The sequence below is a fragment of the Leopardus geoffroyi genome, chromosome D1 (assembly GCF_018350155.1).
Source record: "Leopardus geoffroyi isolate Oge1 chromosome D1, O.geoffroyi_Oge1_pat1.0, whole genome shotgun sequence".
Taxonomy (NCBI): domain Eukaryota; kingdom Metazoa; phylum Chordata; class Mammalia; order Carnivora; family Felidae; genus Leopardus; species Leopardus geoffroyi.
This window is the reverse complement of record NC_059329.1, coordinates 111,207,895-111,223,036: the sequence shown is the minus strand read 5'-3', so window position 1 is coordinate 111,223,036 and position 15,142 is coordinate 111,207,895. Positions and strand designations below refer to the sequence as shown.

Below are 15,142 nucleotides of genomic sequence, written 5' to 3'. Positions count from 1 at the left end.
AGTTCGAGCCCCGCGTCGGGCTCTGGGCTGATGGCTCAGAGCCTGGAGCCTGTTTCCGATTCTGTGTCTCCCTCTCTCTCTGCCCCTCCCCCGTTCATGCTCTGTCTCTCTCTGTCCCAAAAATAAAACGTTGAAAAAAAAAAATTAAAAAACAAAAACAAAAACGCCAGATGCTTAGCTAAGTCTCCTTTGAAAGAGTAACAATCTGAATACATTTTCTTTTTTAATCTTTGTAGAGTAACTCTTAGTTCATGGGACACAAAGTCTAAAAAGCCATGTAACTGTACCAAATCCCAGTGTCTGAAATTGTAAGTAATCACAAATCCTTCATTATTAAATAGAAATAAGGTTGTTTAGAAGCCAGTAAGCGGAGCAGAGTCCGGATGTGCCTCACGGCTCGCAGGGCGCACGCCCAGCTGAGCCCCAACGGCCGCGTCCCCACGCTCGCTGTGGGCCAGAGCCACAGGGACGTCGCGCCTCCCGCATAAGCCCGGGTCGGGTCTCGGGATTGTCTGGACCAACGCGCAGGAAAGGACCCCGCCTGTAACTTCCCCGGGTCTTGGTTTCCGCGTCTGCCCCTCGGACGGACGAGTGCCGACCGCGGCCCCCTTGCTGACCGTTAACCGTAACATTTCCGCATCCTGGTTTTTACCAGTTCGAGGAACTGGTTAAGTCAGTATTGAATTTTCTCGGAAAAATTTCCCCCCCCGGGAGGCCAGCCGGCAGGAGCCTCGGTCGGGGGTGGGGGGTGGGGGGGGGCGGCGGGGCGGGTCCCGCGGCAGAGCCGTGGGCCGGGGTGGACAGCGTGGCTGACACAGGAGGCGGACCTCGTCGCTGCGGCTGGCAGCTCGTGGCCCCGGCATCCTCTCCTGCCCTGCCACGCGTTCACGCTGCTCGTGGTGTCTCCCCTGCTCCCAGCTGTGCCCGGTCTCTGCCCTGATGGCCTCCTCAGCGTTGAGTGACACGTTGGAGGGACAACCACCCCCGTCCGCGTGTCTGGCACCGTCTGTGCGTGATTTCCCCTTGCAGCGCTCCCGCTGAAGTCACTGACGGGACGGTGACTTGGGGGCGCACGAGTGGGGGTAAAAGTCCACAAGAGCGAGAATCTTGGTTCGCTGACAAGAGCGATTCATTCTCCAGAAGGCAGTGCCGAGGTCTAGGGTCGTCCCTGGGCAAGCGTTTGAGGTGCCGCGGGTTTAGTCCACGGATGCGAGTCACACACCTGTCTGAACGCCGCGGATGCGGGGACACCACTGCCGTGCGGCCCTGGGCGAGGAGGAAGGAGAAGGGAGGGACGTGTGACGCCGTCGAGCCCAGCGGCCTGCCCAGACGGAGACGGCTGACGCGTGGGGGACACGGGGCGGCATGTGGAGCGGACAGGGCCGGCAGGGTGGCAGGCCGGGCTGCAGTCTTGTTTGGGGACAGGGGAGGCCAGATGACCCGTGGGGCCTGGAGCGAGGGGGAGACGACAACCGGGGACGAAGTGAGGGGACCCCTGAGGACTTGGAGGTCAGGCGGGGCTCCGAGAAGGGTTTAACTCACTGATGACCTCACGACGGAAGGCCAGAGAAGTAGCTTCTCGCCTGGCAGCAGCTTCCCCGACTGACGGGCGACTGATGCGTTAAAGAAAGAACTTACCGCCCCAAGTGGGCGTGGTCAGCACTGGAACAAAGGAGAAGGAGGCTCAGAGCGTGTCCTGTGCTGTCCGGAGAAAGGAGGCACTGTCCCCGGGGGACGTGGGCACTGCCTTCCTCCGTGTGCAAGAGACTCACAGCCCACACGCCGTGCTTCAGGTCCCCCGCCCTGTGACCGGGGGTTTAGCTCCCTCGGTAGCTCCGCGCTGAGAGGCCAGGGCCCTTGGATAGAGGATGTGAGCGTGATGGGCACCGGAAGGGACGTTATTTCCACCAGAAGTGAACGCGTGGCACTCTGCTCCGTGATTTTTTTTTAAGTAGTTCCCTTTTACTCTTCCGTTGCTGCTACCTACGCCTTTTTTAAAATATTTTTTGTGACGCATTTCAGGCATGGATTTGGCCTCGTAATTAGTTTATAAGAGCATTGGTTGTGAAAGCCACTTGGATGACAGGATTTTTCGATGCAGACAGTGGCCTAAGTGTGGAACTGTGGGCCTCTGGACGACGACGTCATAGAGCAAGGAGGGGAGCTGTCAGGGACGACGGAGGGTCTCTTCCTGTCTTCCTGTGTCCTGAGCACAGTCGGGCTTTATGAGTACGGGTGCTTTCCAGGGCAGTTTGAATGAATCAGCAAATCCAAACAAGGCTGTTTAAGGATCCTTGGTGCAGTTCGAGTTGTGCTGAGATGCCGGGTGGGATTGGTTGGGAGCAGGTATAGTATCCACTAATCAAATCTAAATTAAAACAAAAACAAAACTAAATCAAGATTTTAATCCCAGATCGGCAGTCTCCATATTGGGTTTTCAAATGGCCTTCTGTCTCTGATCAACCAGGTTCATGAACTAAATCAGCTAGAATTTCGTGGCTAGAAGATCAACCCCGGGGGGTCGTTTCGTACAGTGTCGTGTTTCGGACCGGTGCTTTGGCTTCCTCCTCTTATGTTTAAAAATATTAAATACTTCCTTCATCCCTATGCAAGAACTCCTAATCCTAATATTTATAGAGTCCTTGCTTGTCTGCTGCTGGTGCTCCCTTCTCTTGGTTCTTCACTCGTGGTTTTTTGCCTCGTGTATTTGGTGGGTGTTCAGGCATCGCGGATTATACCCATTGGGACGGTATCCGTGGGGATTCTTGGAGGTTGGCCGGAGGGGCCGTTCCTTCAGAGAAAGTTCGTGTTTGCTCCTCCGCTGGGTAGCTCTCGGAGCTGACCCCCACCGCCTTGGGTGTGCCCTGGGCTGTGCGTTCGTACACGGAAAGCACTTAGAGAAATGGCTGGGGAACTGTACGTGCTCCTAAAGTGTTTGCCGCCGCCGTGGTCATCCCGCCTCGCCCCTCCTCGTAACAGTTCCAACCAAAGCCTTGGCCTGTCGGGCTCGGCAGACGCCCTACGCTGTCAGCTCCAGCTCACCCCGCTGAATTTTTGTGTCTCTTTTACTTTCTGGCCTCTGAGGGGTTTCCTCGTTTCCTTAAATTTCTTACCAGCTCAGATGTGCATCTAAAAAGGTTTAAAAGCTTGTTTAGTTATTTATGTTTATTTTTTAAACACTTATTTTTGAGAGAGAGAGAGACACACACACACACACACACACAGAGCGTGAGCAAGGGAGGGGCAGAGAGAGAGGGAGACTCAGAATCCAAAGCTGGCTCCAGGCTCCGAGCCGTCAGCACAGAGCCCGACGCGGGGCTCGAACCCATGAACCGTGAGATCGTGACCTGAGCCGAAGTCGGACGCTTCACCGACTGAGCCCCCCGGGTGCCCCTAAAAAGGTTTCAGATATTTAATGCCAGTGTTTTAACGAATTTGTCAGGATGGCCAGTGAGTTACGAATAAGTTTAGAACGTATGTTGTCTTAGATTTTTCCAAACACGTTAAGACTCCACAATTCTAGGATACAGGGTGCCTCTGGGAAGTGAACACACCACAGGGCAGCTCAGGTATTTTCTTGAACAGTATCATCCCCTTCCCTAAGTCACGAAGTAGGATTACCCCAAAGCGTTGACAGGCTGCCGTCTTGCCAGCCCCCAAGCACCTCGAGAACAGCGTCTTTAACAGGTGGTGCTGCTTCCGTGGGTTTCACGGACAAAAGAGGGGCCACCTCACTTCACCTGGGGGCAATGGATGTGGTTTCCTAGGCAACAACGAGAGTCGACTCCGGAAGGGGGGACGCTACAAGTCCCTAGAGCGAGAACACGTAGGCCGCGTGCGACGGTGGTAACAACGCGTGGCCACCTGGGAACGAGGCGCCCTCCCAACGACCGCCATCCACATCCATCCGTCAACCAGCCGGCAGTCCGATTTTCTGCCACCGGAGACTCGGAACCCTGAAGTGTGGGTCGAGCGAGTCTGCCGAGCGGGGGAGCCTCAGACCGGAGAGGACGACGCTTCGCCCGCTCTCTTGCTGCCGCCAACTTGGGCAGACCGGTCCGGGCCTTTCTGGAGAGCAAAGCAATTTTGCATAGACAGGCAGGTCCACATAAGTGGCGAGAACAGGAGTGGGAGTTCACTTGGGCACCGAGGTATTTGTCCTGACCCAACACGTGGGGTTTTCAACCCAGACGGCGCTCTGACCCTGCGGAGGGGGGCACGGACGGTTGTACTTCTCACGAAGACGGGGACTGTGCGTAAGGTCTGAGGTCTACTGAGCACTCGGTACATGTGGTTTAACGTCAGCACTGACTGCTGATGGACAGGCGTTTTAAGTTTAGTGCGGTCAAAATTGTCACTTGTCTTTATTATTACTGCCTTCTTGTCCAAGAAGTCCAGACATACCCCAAGCTTAAAACATTTTTTTTAATGTTTTTATTTATTTTTGAGAGAGAGAGACAGAGCGTGAACAGGGGAGGAGCAGAGAGAGAGGGAGACAGAATCCGAAGCAGGCTCCAGGCTCCGAGCTGTCGGCACAGAGCCCGTCGTGGGGCTCGAACTCACAAACCGCGAGATCGTGACCTGAGCCGAAGCTGGATGCTTACCCGACTGAGCCACCCAGAGGCCCCACCCCACGTTTAGCTGTGCTGTTAGAGTTTGTCCTAAAGTTTTAAAGGTTCACTTTTCCCCATCGGGACCTTAATGCACCTGGAATTGATTTTTATGAATGGCATTAGGTAGGGGATCTGATTTCGTTTTTTTTTTTTTCCATATGTGCAATTAATTGTCTAGCACCATTTATTGCAAAGCCCTAACACAGTCCCGAGCGATCTGCAGGGGTTTCCCGTCAGCTGTCAGGGTTTGGTGTCTGTGTGTGGGTCTGGATCCCGCTCCAGGCGTGGGTCCCACTTGTTAGTTGTAAGGATTCGTCTGTCGATTTCCTTCACTTTTGTATTTAAACACTCATCTTGTCCGCAAATAATGACCATGACATCTTTCCTCAGCTTTATACTCTTTTCCTTTTTCTTGCCTTATCCTCTTAGCGAGGGTCTCTACCACCGTGATGAAAGCAAGTGCCCACAGTGGTTACTAGTTGGCTCCTGGTTTTACTAGTAATATTTCCAACATCGCTTGCCCTAAATAAGGTATTTGCTGCAGGGTTTTGAGGCCGTATACCCGAGGCGTACCTGAGACGTACACCTGAGTCATTTCGGGGCTCGTGCGGCAGCTGTCGGCGTTGGGGTGTTGGCCTCCCTTATCGGCTGCCCCAGCCCCCACCTTCACCTTCATTCCAGCCACTGGGGGAGACGGAGGAGGGTGCAGGCACACTTCTCACCTTTCAAGGCATAACCAGAAATGGCCCAAATCACTTCCACTCACGCTCCGTTGGCCAGAACCTATCACGGCCTCAGACCAAACTCGGCAGGAAGCTGGGAAATGTCGTCTTGAGTGGAGCCAACCACGTGCTCGGCTGGAATTGCTGTTGCTGTAGAAGAAGGGGGGAGTGGTTACCGTGGAAACGCTGCTTCTCTGCCCCACACCCGTGTCCGGCTAAGGGGGGGGGTCTCCTCTTCCTGGTTCATAACACGCTTTCTTTTTTACTCCTCTTATAAATGAGCGGTGACTTTTATCAAAGGCTTTTCCCCGAATTTATGGCAATGATCGTTGTTGTCTTCTTTTGATCTTACAGTATCATCTGTTACAATAAATTTTCTAATGTTAATCCACCCTTGTATGCTAGGAGGTGAACCCAAATTGATCACAAGGTACCGATTTTGCCTTTTTTTGTAAACACTGCACGATCTGGTTTTCTAATATTCTGCCTAGGACTGCATGTTTTCTTGAGTCGGGTAGAGGTACAATTTTCCTTTCCCACTTTTTTCAAACTTTGGTTGTGGTGTCAACACCAGCATTTTATATTGCCTAATAAAATGCATTATCGGGCTGCCCTATCCCCACTCCACCCTCTTCTGTGAAGCCTCTGAGAAAGCCTGGGTAAGGTAGCATTCATCTGTTCTTTGAAGTTTGATTACACTTCGCCTGTAAAACCATCTGGGCTGGAGGGCGCCTGGGTGGCTCAGTCGGTGAAGCGTCCGACTCTGGCTCAGGTTACGATCTCATGGTTCCTGGGTTCAACCCCTGCATCGGGCTCTGTGCTCACAGCCTGCTTCAGGTTCTGTGTTTCCCTCTCTCTCTGTGCCTCCCCTGCTTGTGCCTTCTCTCTCTGTCTCTCTCTCTCTCTCTCAAAAATAAATAAACATTGGAAAAAAAAAAACCCATCTGGGCTGGGTGTCTTTGTGGGTTGGAGTGAGAGAAGGGGATGGGCTACTCAGTCCACTTTCTCTCGTGGTTATTGCTTTCTCTCGGGTTTTATTTCTTCTTGAGTCCATTTTAATATTTTATATTTTTCTTGAAAATTGTTGAATTCTCTAAAATGTTAAATCTACTCATATTCCTGTTTATATGTTCTTACATTGTTTTGAAAATTGTCTCTGCGAAGGGGAGCTTGGGTGGCTCAGTCAGTTGGGCGTCTGACTTAGGCTCAGGTCATGATCTCACGGTCTGTGAGTTCGAGCCCCGCATTGGGCTCTGTGCTGATGGCTCAGAGCCTGGAACTGCTTCTAATTCTGTGTCTTCCTCTCTCTCTGCCCCTCCCCCACTCACACTCTGTCTCTCTCAAAAATAAATAAACATTAAAAAAAATTGTCTCTGCGTGTATCTTGTAAATTTTCTAATATTTTAGTTTTAATTTCTACTATCATTTGTTTGTACCCTTTCTCCTTCTCGATCTTTCCCATGAGGAGTTTGTCTATTTTGTCAGCCCGAGGCAAGCTTCAGGCTCTGAGCTGTTAGCACAGAGCCCGAGGGGGGTGGGGGGTGGGGGGGTGGGGGGGTGGGGGTGGGGTTGAACCCATGAGCTGTGAGATCATGACCTGAGCTGAAGTTGGACACTTAACCGACTGAGCCACCCAGGCGCCCCCTAACTGCTTATTTATTTTCCTTCTTTCTTGTTTTTTTAGGTAATGCCTTTAAAGGTTTAGATTAACCCTCTGCACCTGCTGTAATGCACCTACAACAGTTGGTATGAGGCACTTTTGGTGTCACTCACTTGAAATATTTTTATTTATTTATTTTTTTAATGTTTATTTTTATTTTTTATTTTTTTATTTTTTATTTTTTTTTAAATTTTTTTCAACGTTTATTTATTTTTGGGACAGAGAGAGACAGAGCATGAACGGGGGAGGGGCAGAGAGAGAGGGAGACACAGAATCGGAAACAGGCTCCAGGCTCTGAGCCATCAGCCCAGAGCCCGACGCGGGGCTCGAACTCACGGACCGCGAGATCGTGACCTGGCTGAAGTCGGACGCTCAACCGACTGCGCCACCCAGGTGCCCCTAATGTTTATTTTTAAAAGAGACAGAGCATGAGCGGGGGAGGGGCAGAGAGAGAGGGAGACACAGAATCGGAAGCAGGCTCCAGGCTCCCAGCTGTCAGCACAGAGCCCGATGCGGGGCTCGAACCCAGGAACCATGAGATCGTAACCTGAGCCAGAGTCGGACGCTTCACCGACCGAGCCACCCGGGCGCCCCTAACTTCCATTCCTTTTTTAGGGCTCAGTAGTATTCCACTGAATGAATAGACCACATTCTGTTTAGCCCTTCATCTGGTAATGGACATATGGGCTGTTTCCCCCTTTCGGCTGATGTGATTAATGCCGCTGTGAACCACGGTGTACCAGCATCTGTTTGAGTCTCAGCTTTCAATTCTTTTGGGTCTACGTACCCAGAAGTTGAGTTGCTGGATTGTATACTAAGTCTGTGTTTTAGCTTTTTAAGGAACTGCCACACCGGTTCTCCACGGAGGCTGTACCGCTTGACATTCCCACCAGGAACGCACAATACCACCTGATTTTGTAGTCTCGGATTACAGCTTTTTCCTTGCTGCTTTTTGCCTGATAGCCGCTTCAGGAAATTAGCACTAACGGCCAAGGTGGAGGGAGTTGAAAGTGAGATTAGTTAAGAGGCTATCACAAGAGTGTGGAAGAGGCGAGGAAGACCTGAACTAAGGCAGGGAGGGTAGCAATGAAGGAAAAACCCAGAGACTTAAGAGACATTCCAGACGTGTACATTTACTCATTCAATCCCACAAATATTTTTGAACGCCTGTGGTTTCAGGACTGAGGAAGACCGACATGAACGATATAGTCATGGTCCCTGCCCTGTTGGCACTCACAGCCTGATGGAGGAGATGGATGTGCATAAAATAATCATACCCATAAAGGTCGGGGTGGAAATACGGAAAGTGTGGCAAAGGAGCAGTAATGGGTGTGTGCAGGTGGGCGGAGTTGACCAAGTGTGAAAGCCAGAGAAGCTTCCCTGAGGGAGGGGTGTTTGGATGAGGAGAGTTAAGGAGGTGGAGGTGGATTGAAAGTGGGTGGCTAAGAGTGCTCTAGGCAGAGGAAACAGCAGGTGAAAAGGCCCTGGGGCAAGACAGGGAAGGGATACGGGGTTCTAGGAACAGAAGGGGGGCCAGTGCCACTGCTGGAGTATTGTTCCTATTCCAAAATCTGTAAATTGATCTAAACGTTCAGTATAAAGAGAACTACTAAATAAATCATGCTGCTGCTACAGAGTGGGGCACTTTGCAGTCATTAAAATGGTGTATGAAATCTATTTACATGGGAAACACTCATAATATTGATAAGTAGTAAAAGCAAGTTGTCATAGTGATTCCTGGTATTGGTAAGTAATAAAAGCACACTGAAACAGTGTATAGAATATGATCTTGCTTTTGTTTGTCTTTAACATGTGATCAAACAACATATGTTTATTTTGGTACGTTCAGTTTTAGAGAAAAAGTCTGAAATACGTTCACTGAATGATCATCTCTAGGGAGTGGGATTCTGGGTGATTGTGATTTTTTTCTTTGTGCTTATTTATACCGACACACTTTTGTTCAACCAATGTCATTCACTTGTATAAAGATAAAATTAAAAAAAAAAAAGACATTTCTGAGCCGGAATCAGCAGACTTGGTAACTCCTTGAGAAAAGAGAGAAAGAAAGGTAACTGTCAGAAGGGATTCAGGATGCAGAGAGGAAGCATGGCTTGAGCAGGAAGTGGTGGGAGAAGATTGCAAGTTAAGGCTGGACGCTGAGGTGGAGGTCTGAAAGGAAGTTGGAAATGCGGTTCCGGAACATAAGAGTGTTACAGCCCCTGAAGCAAATGTGCAGCGAAGGGGTCTTTGCATCTCCAGTGAGGAGGTCGTTGATTGCCTCTGAGAGCCAGTGGGGCAGAGAAGAAGGTCTGAGGGCAGTAGGGTAAAGGGTGAATGGGAGACGAGGAAGAACAAGCAACAGATTTAGATAATCCTTTCATGCTGTTGGCAGAAGAAGAAAACAAGGATTTTAGGGTAGGAGACAGAGCAGGTTTGGGGACAGAGATTTAAAAGTCGTCAACTTAAAGTTAAAAAAAAAAGCAGAGGGGCAAGAGTTAATCGATCAAACCACCCAGCAAAGTATGTAGGACAAGAGATGAAATGTGCCTGGTCTGGACCTTGGTGAGTAAACATAGTTTGACTGGGTATAAAATTCTAGATTGTCAGTTTTCCTCTCAGAGCTTTGAAGATATCGTTCTACTGTTTTCCATGATTTCTAACAAAAGTACACTGTCAATCTAGGTAACCTGTCTTTTCTCTCTGGGGCTTTTAAGATTTCCCTTTCGTCTTTGTTTTTTCTTTGTGTGTATCTTTTGGGGGGTTCGCTAAGGTTCTGAAATCAGTGGATCCACAACTTTTGACAGTTCTGGAACACTTACATGTGTCCTCACTGCACACAGTCTCTTCATCCTGTAATGCTAATCTGCCATTTTCTGGCCTAACTATCCACCGTTCCTCATAACCTTTTTTCTGTATTAAAAAAATATTTTTTTAATGTTTATTTATTTTTGAGAGAGACAGAGACAGAATGCGAGTGGGTTGGGGCAGAGAGAGAGGGAGGCACAGAATCCGAAGCAGGCTTCAGGCTCCGAGCTGTCTGCACAGAGCCCGACACGAGGCTCGAACTCACGAGCTAGGAGATCATGACCCGAGCCTAAGTCAGACGCTCAACCGACTGAGCCACCCAGGCGCCCCTTTTTTTCTGTATTTTTAATCTCTTTGTTTATGATGCATCTCGATCTTAATGTCTTATCTTTCAGTTTATCCTTTTTCACTTTGAATGTAGTTATTATTTTTATTCGGATTGTACATACAGTTTGTTTTTTTATTTTTATCTTTTTGTAATTTTTGTTTATTTTGAGAGAGAGAGAGAGAAAGAGCACACACAGAAGCGGGGAAGGGGCAGAGAGAGAGAGAGGAAGAGCGAGAATCCCAAGCAGGCTCCATGCTGTCAGAGCAGAGCCCGGCTTGGGGCCCTATCCCACTAACTGTGAGATCATGACCTGAGCTGAAATGAGGAGTCGGACGCTCACCCAACTGAGCCACCCAGGTGCCCTTACTTTTATGTCTTTTAGATTTTATTTTTGAGTAATCTCTACACCCAACCTGGGGCTCAAACTCACAACCCCAACATCAAGAGTTGCACGCTCCACTGACTAAGCCAGCCAGGTGCCCCAACACACGTAGAGTCTAAAGAGCCAAATAATTCTACAAGGCTCGTGAGGAAGGATGGTAGCTCCCTGATAATTGTCCCTTATTTTCTGACCTCCAGGAATTTTCGACTCTCTTAACAGAGTCTTTTAATATTCGCCTCCATAAATGGAAGTAACCTCCCTGCTTTGCTAAGCTTGGCTTTTCAACTTGGGAATAATCTCATTTCTGTACCATGGAAGATGTGGATTTGTCTGTTTCCGCCCTGCCACCCTGTCAGCTCCCTGCCACCATTTCCCACACCCAGACATCAGATGCCCGTGGTTAGATCAGTAGTCTTTGTATTTCACAACTAGGAAAACACTACTCTCTGTGGACCTTGATTAATTTCCTTTCCTGCCCTTCTTCATCTTTTCCCTTGAGTTAATACTTTGTACTCAGCTTTCTATGTACATGACACTAATTTAAACCTTCAACTGCGCTCTGGGTATTTAACTGTCTTCCCGCCATGGACAGTGTGGCTTCCAGGCCTGACGCGCAGCTCTGACCTTGGACTCCCCTCTGCCGCCACTCCCAGGACTTCCTCTGTGTCCTCCTCAAGTCTGATTCCCCGGCTCCTGGATCCCCCTTGTCGTCCTCATTTGACTCAGTGCGTCGTTTGACGTAGCGCATCCTCCGGGGCGTCCTCTGAGAGGGTGCAGAGAGATCGTCCCATGTCTAAACCCGTCAGAGCCTGTCCTCAACGCCTAGATGGTTATTTTGGGGTTGGAGTTCCAACTTTAGTTCCACTTCAGTTTTTCTTCACAATTTGGAAGGCTTTGCCATCTTTTCTTCTAGTTTCCGGTGTTGCCATTGAAGTTTTGATAGCATTCTCGTTCTTGCTGCTTGTATGAAATCCGTTGTACTCTTTCTAGAACCTCGTAGGGTCCCGTCTGTGTTCCCGGTGCTCTGAAACTAGGTGATGAAGTCTTGCTTTGGGTCTCTTTCACCTCTTATGCTGGCCACTTGGCAGTCCTTTTACTCTGAAGAGACGTGCCCCTTAGTTCTGAGAAATGTTCCTAAATTATTTTCTGCCCTTCATTATTTTCTTAAGGTATATTTATTTATTTAGAGAGAGAGAGAGAGAGAGAGAGCACGTGTGTGTGCATGAGCGGGGGAGGGGCAGAGAGAGAGGGAGAGAGAGAATCCCAAGCAGGCTCCACACTGTCAGCGCAGAGCCTGAGGTGGGGCTCGATCCCATGAACCGTGAGATCGTGACCTGAGCTGAAATCAAGAGTCGGTCACTTAACTGACTGAGCCACCCAGGGGCCCATGTGCCCCTTTGTTCGTAAAACTCTTCTCTTTCCGGACCTCTAATTGTGAAAATTTTGGACCTAGAAAACTCATCCTGTGTTTTCGCTTCCCTTTTTTGGTGGGCGCTCTAGTTTTCATGCTGTCTGTTAAGGTAGGTAATCCTCTCATGTGGTTGCTACTTTATTTTCCAGAACATCATTTTTATACTCTGGGTTTTTTTTAAGTATCATTTTCTTGTTTCTTAATTTGTCCAAAGCCGTTGATGCCCTCGCTCCCCCAGTTTCCGTTTAGTCCTCTGTCCTTCAGGTCAACATGTTCCCTGAAATGTGTGCGGATCTCCGGCTGTCACACTGCTCACACTGAAGAACGAGGCATAAGCTGCCTGGGGACTCTCCGTGCATCAGTGGGGACCTGCTCACTGTGGCCGCACCGTCGGGCCGTGTGACTAAGCCATCTGTCTGTTGGGAAACTGCGGGGCCCTTCCTCCCTGTATGTCGTTCTGGGCTGGCTGGGGTCCTCGGAGAAGGCTTTTCCAGGGTGGTGCTAGGATCCTAGGGGCCACGGGGCTCCACGTTCACCTTTCCTCCTCTGACCCGTTGTGATCCCCCAGCCCTCACTTGCGTTACCCCAGAGAGTAATTTCGGTCTCTGGCCACGGTGATGGGGAGGGCGGAGGGTGCTGGAAGGGGGCAGGAGCCTGGGGGCCCGCTCCCCCCGAAATAGCATTTCCACCAGTTCTCTTCCCATCCCACCCCCCTGCACTCCCGCCCCAGAGCAGCCTCTGGGCCCCCTGCTTCCCAGTCTTCAGAGCTGGCGCGCTCTTGAGTCAGTTCTCGGTACCTCTCTCCTCTGCTCTCCAGCCTCCTCCTCCTGTTCTCTCTGTCCCAGTGGAGTAGATGATTTGCGGGGAGTTTGCCCTTTAAGGGTCTGTGCTTTTTATGGGCGCGCGTGTGTGTGTGTGTGTGTGTGTGTGTGTGTCTGGTGCACCTCCCACCTTTGGTAGCCCGGATTTTGTCTTCTGTCTCCTGAATGAGCAGGCTCTGGGTCACCAGGGACCAGCAGATGCCCCAGGACAACCCTTAGCAGCCACAGAGCCATGCCCCCCCCCCACCGCCCCGGCCAAGTTTGCAGTTTCTTCTCCTTCTTCTTCTTCTTTTCTTTTTAAATTTATTTTCGACACAGAGAGAGACAGAGGTGAGCAGGGGAGGGGCAGAGAGAGAGGGAGACACAGAATGGGAAGCAGGCTCCAGGCTCTGAGCTGTCAGCACAGAGCCCGACGCGGGGCCTGAACCCACGAACTGTGAGATCGTGACCTGAGCCGAAGTCGGACGCCGAACCGACTGAGCCCCCCAGGCGCCCCTGCAGTTTCCTCTTTATTTCACCTCTGATGATCTCTTGTACTCTCCTCTTGGCTTGACATGCATTTAAAAATATTATTTAAGAAAGTTAAAACCATACACGATAAAAGGATAATGTTTATGAATTCCGTAACGGCGAGGCTGGTAAGGACATCCGGCCACCGCGGTGTCCAGCAGAGGCCCCTCCCGGCCTCACCCAGCACTGGACGGGAAGCAGGGCCACACGTTGTTCCAGCTCCCCTGGGCGACCCCTTGAGACCAGCAGCTTAGATGCCATGACTTCCATTTTAGTGCTCAAGACGCTGGCGACAAATAACCCGCAGCAGATAATGTGGGGACCTGGCGGCAGAGCTGGTGTGACGGACGGATTTGAAGCCCTTGTCGATGCCTCATGCTCTTGGAAGAGAGCGGTGTGGGACCCGTCCGGGAGGAGAACTTGCGAAACCTCCCCGGGGGGCCGGTTGTGGGTAAGACGGTGGGAGTCCGTGCCTCGACACTGAATTCCCACGCGAGGCGAGGAAGGCGTCTCAGCGCGCAAGCCACAGGCCCAGCCACGCTGACCGCTCTGTGAGGTCGTCAGCACAGCCACCTGTCACCGGCCGTTGCCTTTTTGACTCCCGGAATCCCGGGACGCAGTGGCCGTGGTCTGGGAGGGATTCTGCCACCAAAGCTGTTCTGCAGAGCGGGGATCCACGAACGCCCTCCCGTTACAGCAGGGGGTGACATGCGTGTGTCGCCTGCTCGCCAGCGGGGGCCGCTCCTGGGGGCGTGGGGGCGTCGGTGGGCGCCCGGGCAGGGGTGGGGGCAGCGACTGACGGCGTCCGGGAAACCGTTTTGCTTTGCAGACTCCTACGTTACGAAACGAGTGGCTCTGACTCGTTTCTCTCTGTCCTCTTGGCCACTGGAGGGCATCGCCCCGGGTTGTAGCTCTCACCAGGAAGGCGTCAGAGGCGTCTAAGCGGCAGCCGTGTGGACTGCGGCACGCCGGCTCCTTTCCCGTGCCCGCTGCCGTCGATGGCGATCGCGGCCTCTGAGCCGCCGTGTCGTTGCTTCACAGGTACTGCGATTGCTTTGCCAGCGGGGACTTTTGCCACAACTGCAACTGTAACAATTGCTGTAACAACCTGCATCACGAAGTCCAGCGGTTCAAGGCCATTAAGGTGCCCGTCTTCCCACTGACTCCGCGCATTCTAACGGTCTTTAAAAGTGCTTGAGGGGGCGCCCGGGTGGCTCAGTGGGTTGAGGGTCCGACTCTTGGTTTCGGCTCAGGTCACGATCCCAGGGCCGTGGGATCGAGCGCCGCGTCGGGCTCCACTCTGAGCGTGGAACCTGCTTGGGATTCCCTCTCTGCCTCTCCTTCTGCCCCTCGCCCTGCTCTTTCACGAATGAATGAATGAATGCATGAATGCATCATACACGTGCATGAGATATTCACAAAACTTACCTCCAGAGATCCCTGAGGGTGGGGTATTGGCTCTCGAGAGAGCTGTCGGGAGAGCGGCAGTCAGAGAAAGATCTTTGTTCCCCACCGTGTGGGATGGCTTCGGTGGAGGTTCTGACTTAAGAGTGTGCAGATGTCCACTTTGTCCTGATTTGGGGTTTAGAGATTTGAGTCCTAAACTCGATCATGCAGGAGACAGGCCGAGCTTGGAGGGTAGCGTCTGAGAGGGGTAGGAGCCGGCTGGACGGAGAGCTGGCTGGGGCTCTCAGCCACGACACGTGTCCAGTGTTTATGCTCTGTGGCTTCCGGGTGAAGGGGGGGGCATCTGGACTTTCCTCGGGCGGCCACGGCGGCTCCGTGGCCCCGTGTGCGCTCCAGGCCGGATGCGGGAGCTCGCGGCTCACCCCTTCCCGTGGGCATCAAAGATCATCAGAGAAGGGAGGACAGTTGGGCGTGGGGCGTGAC

The 15,142-nt window shown here is 51.5% G+C and overlaps 1 protein-coding gene across 7 annotated transcripts in view; it reads left to right on the top strand.

Moving 5' to 3' along the window:
• TESMIN (testis expressed metallothionein like protein) overlaps positions 1 to 15,142 on the top strand; it is a 40,416-nt gene that overhangs the window by 15,241 nt on the left and 10,033 nt on the right. For 6 of the 7 annotated variants that reach the window (XM_045486197.1, XM_045486199.1, XM_045486194.1 and 3 more), the window contains exons 7-8: positions 237 to 308; positions 14,294 to 14,396. In XM_045486197.1, the coding sequence (XP_045342153.1) occupies positions 237 to 308; positions 14,294 to 14,396 (175 nt within the window). The remainder of the gene's footprint in view (positions 1 to 236; positions 309 to 14,293; positions 14,397 to 15,142) is intronic. The other variant, XM_045486200.1, reaches the window with a different exon arrangement.